Raw genomic sequence first — 18,660 nt, 5'->3', positions numbered from 1 at the left:
CCCCAACGGCCCCAAACAACCCGCAGCTCCTCCCAGACGAACCCCACCGGTCCCGGATACTAGTCCCCGCCCCCTGGAGACCAGCCCCCGCCCTCCCCTCCCGCCGAGTCCCCAGCCCAGGATATCAGACCCTGCCCCCTGGAAAACACCCCGTCCCCTGGAGACCAGCGCCCCCCCCCCGCCACGAGACCATCCCCCCACACCGCCCTGGAGACTAGCCCCCGCCCCTGGAGACCAGCCCCTTCCCCCTCGGCTGGGCCCCGCCCCTGGAGACCAGTCCCCACCCTCTCGGCCGGGCCCCGCCCCTGGAGACCAGCCCCCGCCCCCCGGCCGGCCGCAGAGCGCGGCGAGCTCACGCGCCTGCTCGGAGCGCACGCGGTGTGGGGGGAGCACGGCGGCGCGCTGGAGTATGGCGGCCGCGGCGCTGGGCAGTTCCTGTGGGTCCGCGTCCCCGGCGGTGGCCGAGCTCTGTCAGAACACCCCGGAGACCTTCCTGGAGGCCTCCAAGCTGCTGCTCACCTACGCGGACAACATCCTCAGGTGCGGGGACGCGGGCGGGGCGCGTGCCAGCGGGCGGGGCGCGGCGCCCGCGCGGCCAGGTTTGGGGGCGCCTGGCCGGCCCCAGGGGCGCGGAGGCCGGGAGGGCCCCGGGCCTGGCTCCCGCTCGGTGGGGCGGCGTCGGGGAGCTGGGGCCGCCCGCCAGGGGCCTGGAGACCCGCCCGGCCCAGCCCCGCCGGAGCCGAGGGAGTCTCTGCACCTGTGACCTGACACCTGCTGTCGCGGAGCCCGGGGCGAGCCGGGTCCCGGGACGCACGGGGCGGAGGAGGGGAAGGCGCGCCCCCGACTCTGGCCTCGGTCGGGCGGTTGAACCGTCTTAAGTGTCAGGACAGGAGCGGCGACAGTGTTTCATCCCCACTGCGTGCGTTTTACCCACCAGGTGCATTCAGTTGCCATAGGGCTTCTCAGAAGTTTGCCACGGACAAGATGTTTTCTTCCCAGCGTTTTGTGAATATCCTAATACTAGAGCCTAACACTACCGTGGTGTTCGTGAGGATAACCTTGGCTAAGAGTAGTTTGTTTCCTTTTCCTCTGAGCACACTTCTAGACCTCTAAGGAACCTTGCAGATTTGGGGAATTGGGAAGTAAGTTTGATTAGTCATTTTGAAGCATTACGTCCCTCCACTCTTAGATCAAATGATGTGGTGTCCTGAGGGACGGGATGTGTGGGGGAGGGAAAAGGAACCCCACGTGCCGCCGCCTTAGTGCTGTTAGCTCGTTTATCAGGGCGCCGTGATCATATAGGCTCTGCCCCCCGCTCCCCAGCCCCTGGTGCGCTTGCTTTTCTAAGGGGTGGATGTATTGGCCTGAAGTCTAAAAGGAGATCCTTCGCAGTGTCAAGGTTATAGATTTCACGTGACCCAGTTTTGGAGGCATTAGTTACAAGTGCGGTGTCTTAACCCATGGCAGTTTTAATATGGCTCATATAGGCAACATTAATGATTTAAAAAGTGAATTGAAAGAAGAACATATTGAGCCCTTGTGCGCCAGATGCAGAGAGGGATGCAGCATGTGCACTGTGCACAGCTGCACAGTTGAGACCTATATGGGGGCCGCCTTCCTCCTCTGTGACACCCTCTCAGCTCACCTTCTCAGCCCTGGGAGGTCTGACAGCTCTTCAGAGCGCAAGGATGCCAGAGGATTCTGCACAGTGAACTCCGAGGCAGAGTTCTCCAGAGGCCGTCAGCTAGCACCTCCCATCTGGAAAGCCACCAAACTATTTAAACCCCCTTCTTCCGAAAAGGGAGTTGCCTTTGTAATGAGGATTCACTTCTGTTTTCAACCAGGGAAACCACAAATGCTGAGATCAAGGTGTTTTGAAGAAGGAGGTCCTTTGCATCATAATCATCATTTTGAGTGTTTACCAAGCTCATAGAAGAAACCTGGCATGCTGTCAGTGTATCTTATAGTCTCTACTATGGCTTATGTTTCTTTTCTTAAAAAGTTTTTTTTTAATCCAAAAAGGGAATTAGGAGTCTGGAACTCATATAAGTGGAGATGGTATGAAAAGCTACCCATTTTAGTTTGTCTTAAGTAATAGTATTAGTTCCTGCCCTCATCCTTACAGTTCAAACTCGTTTGGTCTTCAGAGGGGGGAAAAAAAACCTCACCTTTTCTTCCTCTTCCAAGTCCAGTGATTTGCTTGCCTCTTAACAGAAAAGCCCCAGGCCTCTTCTTGATCCCTTAGCTACACTGCATTACAGACAGGCTAATCTAAGTTACTTGAGAATAGAGGAAACCATCGTTTCTTTTGCTGTTTTAGGAACTCCTTTAGCATGAGAGATAAGGGATGTTGTCTTGATATCCTTTGCTCCTACCTCAGGATCTGACATAGTATTTTATAGGGTGAGTGCTGAAATGAGAATTTCATTTGCAGTTTTTTTATTGTTGTTGTTAAAAGCGGTATTTGTCACTATACACTGGTGAAAATAATACTTTGGGTTAAGTTTGAAATTTCTGCCTCAGATGATGTTTATCCTATTCTCCAACTAAGGCTTGGAAAGCTTATAATGAAATTATAGAATGAAGTATATACTAATTTGCATGCACAGTATACCATGGGTTTGAACCGTTTTTTTCAGTTCACTGACTTCTAGGTAAAAATCAGCTGTCCTCAGTATCTACCTTTCAAAAGTCTGCAGTAGTTTTACTGGCATTCCATGTGGGTTCCCTAGAAAACTAGCTTCATTCATTCTTTAAAAAACAATATTTGATTTTACACTAATTTCCTTTGCAAACTGCACACAGTTACTGGTTGTGAACTGCACTGGGTGTGATTGGGAAGGGCCAAGAATGGAAAGTGGTTTCTTCCTTCAAAGAAAATAAATACGTCTGGGAGAAAGACAGAGGTATGGAAAATAGCCACAGCATAAAATCTAGAGAACAATTAATTCCAAGACAATGTTTAAGCACTTACGTGTTTATGTGAGGAGATAGCTGGATGACCTAGTGTGGAACAGTTCTGAGAACAAAGGTTTGGTAAGAGAACATATATTTGACGTGATAGGCAACAGAAAGTGATTGTAGTTTCTAGACTCAAAAGAGAAGCATAATGAGAGATTCACGTGGAATAATGATGCGAGAAGACACAAGGCATGGGTTTCATTTCTGAAGCTACTGCAGAGCATAAGCACAACTGTGGATGGAACAGAGAGAAGAATTGTAGTCAGAGACTGGCAGTCCTTGATGACTGAGTGCCAGGGGTAGAGCTGGTAACGGGAGGAGACAAAATACTGTACCTGAAATCACTTGAGATTTCTCATCTGGGTTACTACTGACACCTGGAGAAACTGAGCAAGGTTGTCAACTGAGGATGGGCAAGTTTATTGGCAGCTTGTATGGTGGAGAGTATTTGTAATCGAACCAGTGGGTTTAAGTCCCAGTCAACCATTTCCTAAGAATGTATGTAAACTGGGCTTCAGTCTCCTCATTTTTAAAAGGAACGAACAATACCTACATTATAAGATTGTTGCAAAAGATAGAAAGAAATAAAGAACATGGCACATGTGTTGTTTGTTAGTCTCATTCAGTTTTTCATGTTAAGCTAGGTTACGTGCAGGTTTCCATTCTTGTCAGCTGCAGAGAATGGTGGAATTAGAGCCAGAGATGCTTCCCAGATGTTCTAAAGGCAGAGAGATGTTTCTGAAATTTTTGCATGTAAGTCACACTAACAGATTTTCAGAAGGACTAGAAATAGTTTTTCAGATGACCTACAAACCAGCTTTTGTCATCAGTAATAAAAATGCAAGATTATAGGATGCACTCATGTACTAAATTTCCATTTGTGAGAACTCTTTCTGGGATTATGCATTCTAAAGAGGAAGAGAGCTAGTGAATGCTCAGATATGTTTAATTCCTAGCATTTCTGAAATAGAAACATTTAAGCTTTCCTTTTCTGAGAAAAGGAATGCTGTGACTCAGTGGGAGGCTTATTATTAACATGTAAAATCTTAGAAATATGGTAGATGATGACTTTTGAGGTGCAAAGCGGGAGTTTTTCCTACTATTCAGTTGTAAATACACAGGCTATTTTTCTGTAAATGAAACAGTTTGTCCACCTGGGGGTAAGACAGCTAGGAAGGCACCAAAATGTGTTCAAGGTGATGGTTGAGTGAGGTTTAGGAAGTTTTGCTGCCCTTTCAAACCTCATTCATTCAACATCATCATCCAACAACCAGAAAAAGAAATCTCAAGCTAAGGTGCAAGATAATTGCTAACAAGCAAGATAAATAATAAAGTCGTAGAAATAGCTAATTGTCACCAGAGATAGGGAAAAAAAAAATCGAAGAGTTGCAAGATAATTGCTAACAAGCAAGATAAATAATAAAGTCTTAGAAATAGTTGTTACCAGAGATAGGGGGAAAAAAATCGAAGTTATAGCAAAAAATATTTGAGAAAAGTCTGCAGAGAAAATTAAATTAGTGGAAGAAGAAGATCAAAACTAAAGGTCCGTAGGGGTACTTCAGACGCTGCAGGATACTGAGAGTAGTAATGGGCTCGAGGAGAGTGGCCACTCCAGGCTGATGCTGTGAAGCGAGAGGTTCAGGAGTGTTTGTATGGCACTTCTCCAAGGGCAGAAAGTGGGAGCTGATGGATCCGAGGTCTGATGGCCCTGGGGCCAACTTCTGTAAGTCTTTGGGGGCTTCAGGGGCTGACTTTCACATCAGTCTGTGCTCAAGACTATGGCTGGTCTGCTCAACACATTCATTCATTCATTCATTCATTTATGGCGGCGCTGGGTCTTTGTTGCTGCGCGCGGGCTTTCTCTAGCTGCGGCGGGCGGGGGCTGCTCTTCATTGCGGTGCGCGGGCTTCTCATTGTGGTGGCTTCTCTTGTTGCGGAGCACGGGCTCTAGGCACGCGGGCTTCAGTAGTTGTGGCACATGGGCTCAGTAGTTGTGGCTCACGGGCCCAGTTGCTCCGCGGCATGTGGGATCTTCCTGGACCAGGGCTCGAACCCTTGTCCCCTGCATTGGCAGGTGGATTCTTTTTTTTTTTTTTTTTTTTTTTTGGCGGTACGCGGGCCTCCCACTGCTGTGGCCTCTCCCGTTGCGGAGCACAGGCTCCGGACGCGCAGGCCCAGCGGCCATGGCTCACGGGCCCAGCCGCTCCGCGGCACGTGGGATCCTCCCAGACCGGGGCACGAACCCGTGTCCCCCGCATCGGCAGGCGGACTCTCAACCACTGCGCCACCAGGGAAGCCCGGCAGGTGGATTCTTAACCACTGTGCCACCAGGGAAGTCCTGCTCAGCACCTTTAAAAAGAGGAAGCTGGGATTTGGGTACCTGGATGTTATTGCCATTTTTCAAATTTTTATTTGCAATATACGTTGAGTGAGAAAAACACATAAATGATATGTGAGGTCCATAGAAGTTGTACAAAGATAGAACATTGTTAGAAACCAGAGAGAAAAATCTAAGCTATACAAAGCCTGTAGCAGAGAAGCTGCTTCGACCCTTTGAAACATGTCTCAAAATAATAAGCTATATCAGAACAGCTCATGTAAGTTTTATAAGAATTTTTTAGTGTGAAAAAGGGAAGAAAAATTAGAAAATTAAGCCCAGTGAAAGACTTTGATTATGTAGAAATCTGGAAACTCCTGGGAAAAAATAGACTAAGATAGCTCAAGCAGTTCTGCACCAGTTGGATATACCATCCTTGTGGTACTGATGTTTTTATTACCCTGTGGAACGTGTTGAGTGTGGTGAAAAGACGCCTCATTTACCTGTAACTAGCTTTGGTAAAGGTAGGATTGTTCACTGTTTAATGTTTAAGTGGTAAGAAAGAGCAGCACACTTATGATATAGTGTGGTATAGAAGCCAGGGATGTAAACATTTCACTGTGCCCAGGGCAGCCCTCACAGCAAGGGCCAAAGGTCAGTATTGCCAAGGTTTAGAAACCCTGATCTGATACACAGAATAAAAGAGTAAGGCATCTGCTTCTCTTTGTGTTTCTCAGTTACCTGTGATTTTCAGTTACCTGCAGTAAAGAACAGTATTTTTAATTTCCAACCCTTTGTGGACCTATAACTTTTGTAAAATGCAATGAAAATTTCATGGCAGTGTCAAATTGCTGTAATAATTACTGAATACTTTCAATTTCTGTACTCCTCATGGATGAAAAGCAGTGTTTACAGATCAGCACCAATCTGGACATTTTAAGTAACACTATTTTGGAGCTTTTGTCTCTGAATATTCTGTAATAAATTTGTGTAATTTTTGAAATTAAAGAAAAGAGGTTTAAAAAAGTTTTGTGTAGTATTTATGACAGTTTGGCAACAGGAACCGCTTGATAGAAAACATGTGAAATTTGTTGAAACTTCCACAGTTAACAATCCCTGTTTTGGTTTTTATATATCTAGAGAACATGTGTAAGTTTAGGACAAAGGTGTTTGGTCATTTGCCAGCACTTGGCCAACCTATCATCCCAGACCCCAGGCTGATAGCCTCAGCACTGCTTCTGTGGACCCCTGAGACAGCCTCAGTCTTTCTTAATGCCATACTGATGGAAGCCACTACCATTTCAAGGGTGTCAGTATCAGATATGAAACCTACTTATCATCCTGAATTAAGTTCAGAAGGCCTTTTGAGTATAATACCTTGATTGTCTTTAACCTTTTATTTTCTTTCTCATTTTTTTTTTTTACAGCCTTTCTGATTTATCAACGTTATTACAAATCTCAAATAAAAGATTTTTCATGTGCTGGTCTCATCTCATGTGTACTATTCAAAATCTTAATCATGGTAAAAGAAATTCATATCTTCATTGTATTTTATTACCGTAGTTGCTGTGACAAAAATATATCTTTAGCTGAAACAGAAATTACAGTAAAAACAACCATTGGTCTAGGGAAGAAAGAAAAATCAAGTGACCGTAAAGGTATATCTAGGTTCATGTTTGTCAGAAGTAAAGTCTTTGAGGACCTGTGATTCATTTGTATATAGCTTCTTAGTTTCTTTTATTCATTCGTTTCACAAATATTTATTAACCACCATCTACATGTCCATCAGGCGCTATTCTCGATGGCTGAGACCCATCAGAAGAAAACAGGCAAAACTTTCTGCCCCTGTCTGGAACTTGCATGGAATTTTTTCTTAGCAACCTAAAAACTCATAAAGGTCTCTAGTTTTAACAGCACAGAAATAGAATGTCGCATGGGTTTCCCTTATGGCAGCATTGGTATTATCAGCTGTGAAGTTAAACAATAATGTTGCAGTAAGTGTGTACAAGATAAGAATCACAAAATCAGTGTCTTTCTAGACTGTGCATCCTCTTTCTTTTTTTTTTTTTTTTTTTTAATTATTTATTTATTTATTTATTTTTGGCCGTGTTGGGTCTTCTTCGTTGCTGTGTGGGCTTTGTCTAGTTGCAGCGAGCTGGGGCTACTCTTCGTTGCAGTGCGCGGGCTTCTCACTGCGGTGGCTTCTCTTGTTGCAGAGCACGGGTTCCAGGCGCGCGGGCTTCAGTAGTTGTGGCTCGCAGGCTCAGTAGTTGTGGCGCACGGGCTCAGCCGCTCTGCAGCATGTGGGATCTTCCCGGACCAGGGCTCGAACCTGTGTCCCCCGCATTGGCAGGCGGATTCTCAACCACTGCGCCACCAGGGAAGTCCCCCATCCTCTTTCTTTAAAGCTGGGATCTCTACTACTTCGTAGGCGTATAGCCAGTATAAAATGTGGAAAAGAATGCAAAAACATGGTGGAAAATGTAAATTGTTCTATATAATCAGACTTTTTTTTTTTTTTAATCAGAAACCCTAATGATGAAAAATATAGATCTATCCGGATTGGAAACACAACTTTTTCTACTAGACTCTTGCCTGTCAGAGGAGCTGTTGAATGTTTATTTGAAATGGGCTTTGAAGAGGTAAGTATGTTCACGGTTTCTTCACAGTTCATGTACAGAGCATTCATTACGGTGTTGATAGATAATTTCTAATAAGAATATTTTTATTGATTGATTCATTTTGGAAAACTGTGGAACTAGTTATTTCTTCACTTACTCTACATTGAAAAGTCACAGTCCGTATGCTTTAAATTCACAGTAAAATATAACAACTCTCCCACAGGGAGAATTCTTACAATCTCAGTCCTTTAGAATAGGGAGGTCAGACATGCAACCCAAGGACTAAATTGTGGTTCTCTTTAGACTTTTAGCAAAAACCTATGTGAGCAAACATTAATTGCTGATGGGGGTCCAACCATCTGTGTCCAGTAAGAAATGAGAAGAGTAAAAACAGAAAAGTTGAGTTTAGTTGCCACACATAAGGGTTCCCTTCTGTGACAGGAGAAAAGAATCTCAGTGGGTTTTTTTGTTTTTAGGTCAAAAGAAAAGCTTGGTGTTTCCATGTTTTGGAATCTTGTGGCATAGTTTAATTTTATGACACAATGAAAGTAGCTTTCAAGATGATGAGTTTTCTTTATGCATATATGCTTAACCATTTCTAGTTTATGGAATACTGAGAGAAGTCCAGCCAGGTTCTAGAGGCCAAGCAGTCAGTAGCAGTCAACTGGCAAGACCACAGCAGCTGTTAAGGAGATAGGCTGAGTTGCTCTGGGGTGTGCTTCCCTCCCTGCCTCTCTGCTTCCCTCCCCTGATTCTGTTTCAGGCCTTGGGAATGTAGTGGTGAACTAGTTAGATAAGAGATCCCAGCTCACATGGAGCTTGCATTCCTGTAGGTTAGACAGACAGTGGATGTGAAAACAAAGATGAGCACAAAGAAGAAAATAAGGCATGGAAAGAACGTCATAAGCCCCTGTAGCGATGGGCAGCTGTGTAAGGACGGGCGCTCAGGGGAGGCCCCGAGGAGATCATGTTTGAGCTGGGGCCTGAGTGATGAGAAGCAGTTCAAGTACCTGAGACGCTCAGGTGAGGGTTTTTCAGGCACAAAGATCCACACGTGGGGAGGATTTCTAGCAGGAGTAGCCTTGGCACAGAAGGTGGCCACAGAGGCAGGCCTGGGGTTTTGGGAACTGTGGTAAAGATTGGACTTTATGACGAGTGGGATGGGAAGCCACTGAAAGGTTTTAAGCAGGGAAGAGTATTTTTGAAGATTGCTCTAGCTGTTGTAAAGAGAATATTCTGGATGTTCTGGGTGGGGGCAAGGGGTGAAGCAGGGAGGCCAGTTATAAAGCTGATCACGTTAGTCTCAATGAGAAATGGTAGTGGTTTGTCTAGATTCTGAGAGGACAGGCCTCGTGTCTGTGTTGCTCCCTGTGTGCTGGCTGCTGGGAAAGGCGCAGAGCAGGTGGGCACCCAGTAGATATTTGTGGAATTAAAGACCGACAGCAGTGGAGATGGGGGAGTAGTGGGATCCAGGATTTCTTTTTGAAGCAGTCTGTGGAACTTGCCGATGAACAACTAGATGTGGAATGAAGGAAGGAATCAGGGTGACGTCTGGGGTTTGGTTTGAGCTACTGAGTGGATGGGAGTACCATTCATCGAGGTTGAAAAATCTTGGAGAGTAGCAGGTATCAGGGGAGAAAAAACGACCCGTCTTTTGGATAATTATAACTGATATACTGTTAAATATTCAAGTAGAGGTGTCAAACAAAGAGTTGGATATGAGTCTTTGATGATTCAAAAGGAGAGGCCAGGGTGGAGGTATAAATGATGGTGTCATCTGCTTGTAGTTGCTCACAGACATCTGAACCTAAAGAATTAAAAACTATAGATGGGGAAAATTGAGAACATTGATGAATTTGTTCAAGGAAATGCAGATTTTTGAGAGTCAAATGACAGGAAAATTAAGTAAATGACAACTGGAGACTGTTGAAGTGTTTCAGTTTCTCATTGTTTCTCATTGTTGAAGTGGCACAGATTCAGTGGAATCGTATTTATCTTTCATTCAGCAAATACTTGAGTGCCAGGAGGGATGACCAACCTCTCTAGTTTGCCGGGGACTGTCCTGGTTTTAGCAGTGAAAGTCCAGCCCCGCAGAAAACCCCTCAGTCCCAGGCAAACTTGTAAGTTGGTCACGCCAGTGCCAGGTAACAAGCCAGATTGAGACTTGCAGTAGTATTTGATGCAAGTAGAGTCACAATTTCAGAAAAGATGATCATGCTTTAAGACTAATTTATACTTAGAGTTTCTGGCTGGCTTTGGACTTCACACTGTAGGAAGTAAATGTTTTATCAGTGTTAGCCAGCGGAGCTGAGACTGAACTCTACCACCAGAAAGAAACTTGGTGGGCTTTGAGATGAAGTAGGAGACCAAGACCTATCCTGAAATTTTCAGTTGCACATTAAAATCCTGGACACCTGTGTGCCCACTTGTCCCTGAAGCTGCATTCTTGTTTATGAAAATTCTGAGGAGGAGGTTGAGAAAGACTGGGATTCAGATGGTCGTGTGACCCATCAGGCTGGCTTAGTGGAGTAGTTCTTGCTGGGAGCTGCACCCACCCTCTGGGAGGATGGGGCATCGAGTGCCGTAGTTTTGGTTGTCTTGGTGACTGGAAGATGTCACCAGCATTTAGCGAGCAGGGACGGGGTTGACTCACATCTGGCAGTGAGAACTGTCTCAGCAAGAATGCGTTGAGAAACATAGATTTTGTTAAATACTAGAATCCTCGTTGGTTTCTTAACATGTTTTTGGGTCTAGTGCATTAAGCCTGTAGTTTTGTCCTTTTATGAAAATACAGTGCTGTCGATGAAACTTTTTCGTACACACACTTCAATCATAATCACACATTCTTTTAGGACTGGTCCTGAAAAGATGGAAGGAAGGGAGCAGCCTCTGTCTCACCGGGGCCCTCTCTGAGGTGTGGACCAAACAGATCCACGTGGCTGTCAGGCTCTCCCATCTCTGGCCACGGTGTCGTGTACCTTCCTCAGTGCTGCTCCACTCACAGTGTGAGATCAGAGGCCTCCATGCTTGGTTAGGAGTCTGGTTTCTCTTCCCAGAGCTCATCATAGATAGGAGGTGGTTCCTTTCTCCTGTTGGAAAATTCACTGTGTTCCAATTTGTGCCAATCATCGTGTATGTAATCATCACAGCTGTAGAAATGCTTTTTGCTCAGCCCTTCAAGCTGTTTGTACAGGCTTGATCTCTGTTCAGTCTCAGGTGGAATCAGTTATAGCATAGCGATTAAGGTCATGCAGTTTGAACCCTTGCTCTGACGGTTGGTAGCGTCAGGCAGGTTATTTAACTTCTCTGAGCCTTCATATTTCCATATGAAAAGTGGAGATAAACCCAATACCTACCTTTCAAGGTGGTTGTAAGAATTCTTCAGATAATGTGGGTAAAGGGCTTTTTAGCACAGTACCTAGAAACACATAAATGCAGTAAATGGTAGTAGTCTTTTCTACAGCTGTTTTGGGTAATACGTGGAGATTGCTGGCCTCTTCCAGCTTTTTCAAAAGGATTCACGTGGAATTGATTTTCACGTCGTGGTGGAGTAATGTCTTGGTCAGTTGATTCCTGTAGATCTGCCGTCACCAGGGAAATAAGGTCATTCTCAGTTGTGGAGTTGAATTTAAATGCTCACAATCTACAGGTTGGTCCACTGCATATTGTAACAACTGTGTTATCTCATTTGCAGTTGGTGGAATTACTGTTTTAACATTGTTGCTTCTCAACACCTTAAACCTTAATGGAATATATTTTCATTTCACTTTTTTGTTTGTTTTGTAATTTACTATTTTACATTGTGAGCTTTGTTGTAATGTTTATTGTACCTCAGAGCACTCTGATTATATTATGTGAATTCATTAAATCACTTCTTAAAGAATCAGATTTTTATTGTTTGATGGTTTGTTTTTGTTTGGACCACCTTTGTATTACTAAATAGCAATCCATAGTTTTGAATTGACCCTCAGGATGTAACTTTGGTTATCTTGGAAGAATTAGTGAACTCCATACACAGACTTCTAATCATGTAGCTATTCTTAAAGACTTGAGTTTAGAAGATTCAAAGGTTGTTATATAACTTCTTACTGGTTTTATGTGACCAGTGATCATTTTGAATGGCTGTATCTATAGTATCATTATTTCATAGGGAATTTCATGGAGAATAGTTGTATCATATACTATTGCAGAGCAGATAGGAATGTGCATTTTTGCATCTCTTAGGAGGTTTTCTGACTCATTACAGTATTTCTAAAAGATACAGTATTTTTCTGAAGGTCTTTTGAAACAATAAAACAGGCTAAACATTTTATGCTAACAAGGAGACATTTTCTTAATTTTCTGGTATACCTTTGCCTGTATTTTTTTTAAAAGTGCCAAAATGGTAAGAAAAGAGAAAGATTGTTAAAATATGATGTATTCTGTAGTATTGGCTCCATTTTATATATACTGTGTAAGAATGACTGGCAGTATAAAGCAAAGGTTAAAATTTTCTCTAATTTTATAAATTCCAGGGAGAAACCCATCTTATCTTTCCTAAAAAAGCTTCAGTGGAGCAGCTGCAAAAAATTCGTGACCTGATTGCCATAGAGAGAAGTAGCAGATTGGATGGATCAGATAAGAGCCACAAAGCAGAATTATCTCAGCAACTTGCAGCCAGCACCCAGCTTCCTACAGCACAGCCTTCCAGTCCTAATGGGTTAACCCAGCATCCAGGGAACAGTGAAGGACGGTCATCAAATCCACCGTCCGCTCCAATGGTAACGTTAGAATTAAACCTTCCTTGACTGCTCCTTTCGAAGTGTTGATATAGCAAAAGCTTGAAAATAGGACTTATTCCAGAATTTATGTTTCAGTCATTCTTGGTTCTTCTAGTTCTAATACGCTCAAATTTCCTGAGCTCTTTTAAAAAATTGTCACATCTGTAACAAAAGTGGGGAAATGGCAGTCTTTTATTTGGACTTTTAAATCTTAACTTGTGGCTTATTGTTTCTGAGGCAGCCAGGGTTTTATTTAATTTATCATTGGTAAATGTACCTGTTGCCGTGGCACTTAAATCAGTTGCACAGATTAGCGTATGTCTTTAACCTAGAAAAAGTAAAGGACTTGCTAGACAGATGTGTGGCCATCAAGTAAGATTTCCTCTATTGCTTTGACACTTCTGATGTAATACCTGCTGCTGTCTACCATGGAATTATTAATTCCAACAGCCTACCATTATCAGCACCTCAGTTCAATAAAAAATCGGCTTCTGGGCTTCCCTGGTGGCGCAGTGGTTGAGAGTCCGCCTGCCGATGCAGGGGACACGGGTTCGTGCCCCGGTCCGGGAAGATCCCACATGCCGCGGAGCGGCTAGGCCTGTGAGCCATGGCTGCTGGACCTGCACATCCGGAGCCTGTGCTCCGCAACGGGAGAGGCCACAACAGTGAGAGGCCCGCGTACCGCAAAAAAAAAAAAAAAAAAAAAAAAAAAAATCGGCTTCTTTAGGCTTAAGGTAAATAATCATTAATTTACTGATAGTGGTGCTAACATATACATATATACTTCTGAAGAACTTAAATCAAATTACTGATGTCTTACAGGCATTCTTGGTATACTTAAATGACCTTATTTTATAGGAAATTATCCTGTTTACAAAAAAATCCCTTGTAATAAAGGTCCTTAAGCATTTTACTCCTAAATTTTCACTGTCAGAAAAATTTTCATGGCTTTTCTATAGTAATTTTATCAGTAGGCAGCTTAAACTCATGTCCTCTTTTAATTTGGGTGAAACACCTGGTTGCTCTCCTCCATACACTGGAACTCTACATCTAGAGTCAGTTGTTAAATCTACCCTTAATTTTCTCCAGCTGAATAATTGGAGAGCCTTTAACCTAACCTCCCTGGTAGTCAGATGATGGGCAGTCATTGCTTAGTGTAGGCTGGGAATACCCTAAGCTTGTCTTTAAAAAATAAAGAATTGAAGGTGGTAGGGGCTGGCAGAGGAAGAGAGAGTTACTGTCCTTTTGAATAATAATTCTTATTTATTCATTCATTCATTCATTCATTCATTTGTTTATTGGCTGTGTTGGGTCTTCATTGCTGCACGTGGGCTTTCTCTAGTTGTGGAGAACGAGGGCTACTCTTTCTTGCAGTGCAGAGGCTTCTCATTGTGTTGGCTTCTCTTGTTGCGGAGCACAGGCTGTAGGTGCACGGGCTTCAGTAGTTGTGGCACGTGGGCTTAAGTAGTTGTGGCACGTGGGCTTAGTTGCTTTGCGGCATGTGGGATCTTTCCCGGCCAGGGCTTGAACCCGTGTCCCCTGCATTGGCAGGCGGATTCTTAACCACTGTGCCACCAGGGAAGCCCCTGAATAATAATTCTTGATGAGTGGTTTCCCAGCTTTTTTTGTGGAGGGTTAACTCTTCTAAAACATATTCTTTTGTGCCTCAGTTGACTTAGGTTAACGTTTAAGTCTTTAAAATATTTCTCCTGGGCTTCCCTGGTGGCGCAGTGGTTGAGAGTCCGCCTGCTGATGCAGGGGACACGGGTTCGTGCCCCGGTCCGGGAAGATCCCACATGCTGCGGAGCGGCTGGGCCCGTGAGCCATGGCCGCTGAGCCTGCGCGTCCGGAGCCTGTGCTCCGCAATGGGAGAGGCCGCAGCAGTGAGAGGCCCACGTACCGCAAAAAAAAAAAAAAAAATTTCTCCTCTCATTAGCTTCAGAGCTAATGTTTGTTTATACTAATAATAAACACAGCTACTGTTTATGAATGCTTCCAAGAAACTGTTACTGGATACTATTGGATCAACTAGTAATGATATTAAGTGGCCATGGGCATCAGATAAGAGTATATGTGAAAGCTTAATAAACTGTAAAGGACTTAAAGGTTTGCTCTTGGTAACAGTAATTCTTTCTGTAAAGTATCTCAACTGCTTCATTCAGAACAAAGTTACCACAGAGTAACAGAAAAGTGGGACTACTTAACTCTATTGGGACAGAATAGTAACCCTAGCCAGTCCAGTCCTTAGGACACTGGTTTCCACTCTTTTTTGATTGTACATCTTACCAGTGGTAAAATGTTGAATGCATAACCCAGTAAGTGTCTATTTACTTACGAGTTACATACTTCTACGGGTATGTGTTAACGTACCTTATACAGGACTCACGTACAGGATTAAAGCATGTCATTACACCTCTGGGTAACAGGTCTTCATCAGTTTTGCAGTTAAGGCTGATACAGGGGCTTCCCTAATGGCACAGGGGTTACGAATCGCCTGCCAGTGCAGGGGACACGGGTTCGAGCCCTGGTCCGGGAAGATCCCACATGCCGCAGAGCAGCTAAGCCCATGCGCCACAACTACTGAGCCTGCGCTCTGGAGCCCATGAGCCACAACTACCGAGCCCGCGATCCACAACTACAGAAGCCCGCATGCCACAGCTACTGAAGCCCGTGCGCCTAGAGCCCGTGCTCCGCAACAAGAGAAGCCACCACAATGAGAAGCCCACACGCCACAACGAAGAGTAGTCCCTGCTCACCCCAACTAGAGAAAGCCCGTGTGCAGCAACGAAGACCCAACGCAGCCAAAAATAAATAAAATAAAAAATAAATAAATTTATTTTTAAAAAGGCTGATACAGATAGGGAAGCATATTTAACCTCTTTCTTGGTTTTTAGCACCTTTTCTTATGAGTCTTCTAATTAAAGTGTTAGAATATACCTTTTAAGATTCCTTGCTTTATATTTTCTTGAATCTCAGTATTACAGTTTAAAATGCACAGTACTAACCAGTCTTACAGAAAAGCATAATGCAGGAAACCATTTTATTTTACAAAATAGCTCTTTGCTGGACTAAGTAGAATTTTTTTTAGTGTTCTGGCTCAGAAAATCCATTCAGATTTTCTGAATTTTCTTTAACCTCTTTCCTTTTTAAAAAAAACTTTTTTTATTCCTAGCCTTGCAATTCAGTTATAGATTTTGTTTTAATTTTTTTTAAATTTATTTTATTTATTTATTTTTGGCTGCATTGGGTCTTCGTTGCTGCGCATGGGCTTTCTCTAGTTGTGGTGAGCGGGGCATGCTCTTCGTTGCAGTGCACGGGCTTCTAATTGTGGTGTCTTCTCATTGTGGAGCATGGGCTCTAGGTGTGCGGGCCTCAGTAGTTGTGGCTCGTGGGCTCTAGAGCACGGACTCAGTAGTTGTGGCGCACGGGCTTAGTTGATCCGCGGCATGTGGGATCTTCCCGGACCGGGGCACGAACCCGTGTCCCCTGCATTGGCAGGCGGATTCTTAACCACTACACCACCAGGGAAGCCCCTCAGTTATAGTTTGAGGTCTTTAATTACTTACCAGAAAGGGCCTGGATACTACACTAAAAACAAATTGTCATTGTCAAAATGAATTTAGAGTTTAGAAGAAAACAAACTTTTGCAAACACATATGCTCTTAGAAAGCTACTGTATATTAACTCTTACTTCTTGAGTCCCTGGGACAAAGTATCTTTTTCTGTATTCCTTAAGGGAGTTGGGAGAAATTAGAATGAATCTTGTTTTTTATAGCCAACTCCTGGTTCCGTGGATCACTGAAGTACACATGTTTAAAAAGTATTTTGTTATTTAAGCTTTTATCACCATTAGTTGCTGTATTACAGAGTTTGACAATTATGTTCTCCTACCTTTCTCATTTTGAGTGGGGATACTAACTGAGAATTAAAATGGACCAAGTAAAGCAGCAGGAGAGAGATTAACAAAGCATGTAACTGCATATAAACTAGACAAATCCTGAGCGCTGTTGAGTGTCACAACTAATATATTTCTTTGGTTGAAACTGTATCAAGTAAAATTTGGAAATATAAGACAAGGTGATAGTCATTGATGTTGAAGTTGCCAGTAAGTTTTTCCCTTAAGATATGAAGTACTGGAATATACCGGTGTTCAATAAACGGTGATGTAGCCAGAAATTTATTTTGCTGCTTTTTCTGGATATTTTATGTAAATGAATGATACATTACATAGTCTTTTGCTTCTGGCTTCTTTTACTTTGTATGTTTTTGAGGTTTATCCATATTGCAGGATGTATTAGTATTTTTTCCTTTTTATTGCTGAATAGCATTCCATGGCGGACATTTGGGTTTGCCATGTTTGCCTGTTATGGACAATGCTGCTATGAATGTCCACATACCAGGCTTTGTGTGGGCAGATGTTTTTGTTTCTCTTGGGTAGGTTCCTAGAAGTGGAACCACTGGGTTGTATGACAAGTTTATGTTTATTGCTTTAAGAAATTGCAAGCTGTTTTCCAGAGCTGTTGCACCTCTTTACATTCTAACCAGCAGAGTGTGAAGGTTCCAATTTCTCAATATTCTCATTGATAATTGTTAATGTCTTTTTTATTATAGCCATTTTAGTCGATGTTAAGTAGTATCTCATTGTGGCTTTAATTTGTATTTTCCTAATGACCAAACTGATTTCTTAAATTTGCTGGTTATACATGCTGAGTATTTAGTGTTCTTATATGAAATAACTTCCTGATAACCTTTTATATATTTTTATGCCCTTTGCCTTCCAAAAGCAGGTTCAAAACAGCAAAGACAGTTTTTCAAAGACTGAGCCTCAATGTTAGAAGCATTGTTTCCAATTTTGCAACTTTATCTAGGTTGAAAGCATGTGACTCTGATTTGCTTAAAATAAGTCTTTGGCAGTTATTGCACAGATAGTCTAAATGTATGCTTTTATTTGATATGTGACTGCTTTTAGAATGTGTATGAAGTTGTTGAGGACTTTGCATCAACACTTTTATCACTCTAGAAATTATTGCCCATTGTGTATATGACTATATATGTATCTGTTTAAAAGAATTATCATTTGAGATTATATTATTGAAATTATAAAAATAATATTAGATAATGATAAGTAACAAAATTAGTTGATTTTTTTAAAATGAAGATATGTTTTTTTATTTTTATTTTTATTTATTTATTTTTAAAATATTATTATGTTTTATTAGTTTCTGCTTTATAACAGAGTGAATCAGTCATACATATACATCTGTTCCCACATCCCTTCCCTCATGCATCTCCCTCCCTTTATTTTTTTAATTTAACTTTTATTTTATATTGGAGTATAGTTGATTTACAGTGTTGTGTTAGTTTCAGGTGTGTAGTGAAGTGGTTCAGTTATACGTATACATGTATCAATTCTTTTTTAGGTTCTTTTCCCATTTGGTTATTACAGAACATTGAGTAGAGTTCCCTGTGCTATACAGTAGGTCCTTGTTGATTACCTGTTTTATATATAGTAGTGTGTATATGTTAATCCCAAACTCCTAATTTATCCCTCTCCTAGACCTTTCCCCTTTGGTAACCATGTTTGTTTTTGAAGTCTGTGAGTCTTTGTTTTGTAAATAAGTTCATTTGTATCATCTTTTTAGATTCCACATAGAAGTGATATCATATGATATTTGTCTTTCTCTGTCTGACTTACTTGATCATCTCTAGGTCCATCCATGTTGCTGCAAATGGCATTATTTAATTCTTTATTGTGGCTGAGTGGTATTCCTGTGTGTGTGTGTGTGTGTGTGTTTGTGTATACATACACATCACATCTTTATTCATTCATCTGTCAATGGATATATTGGTTGTTTCCATGTCCTGGGAATTGTAAACAGTGCTGCAATGAACATTGGGGTGCATTTATCTTTCGAGTTATGGTTCTCTCTGGATATATGTCCAGGATGTGGGATTGCTGGGTCATATGTTAGTTCTATTTGTAGTTTTTTAAGGAACCTCC

At 42.6% G+C, this 18,660-nt stretch overlaps 1 protein-coding gene across 2 annotated transcripts in view; it reads left to right on the top strand.

The window, feature by feature from the left end:
- The first annotated feature begins 347 nt into the window (after positions 1-347).
- The window catches only part of NGLY1 (N-glycanase 1), a 58,139-nt gene continuing 39,826 nt past the window's right edge, over positions 348-18,660 (top strand). Inside the window, exons 1-3 of one of the 2 annotated variants that reach the window (XM_081234794.1) lie at positions 348-540; positions 7,806-7,920; positions 12,414-12,659. In XM_081234794.1, coding sequence (XP_081090920.1) covers positions 410-540; positions 7,806-7,920; positions 12,414-12,659 — 492 coding nt within the window. In that variant the 5' untranslated portion in view covers positions 348-409. The remainder of the gene's footprint in view (positions 541-7,805; positions 7,921-12,413; positions 12,660-18,660) is intronic. The other variant, XM_081234793.1, reaches the window with a different exon arrangement.

The sequence above is a fragment of the Mesoplodon bidens genome (assembly GCF_964165515.1).
Source record: "Mesoplodon bidens genome assembly, chromosome: 5".
Classification (NCBI taxonomy): Eukaryota; Metazoa; Chordata; class Mammalia; order Artiodactyla; family Ziphiidae; genus Mesoplodon; species Mesoplodon bidens.
Note: the sequence above shows the minus strand (reverse complement) of the source record. Positions and strands in the feature narration are given on the sequence as shown.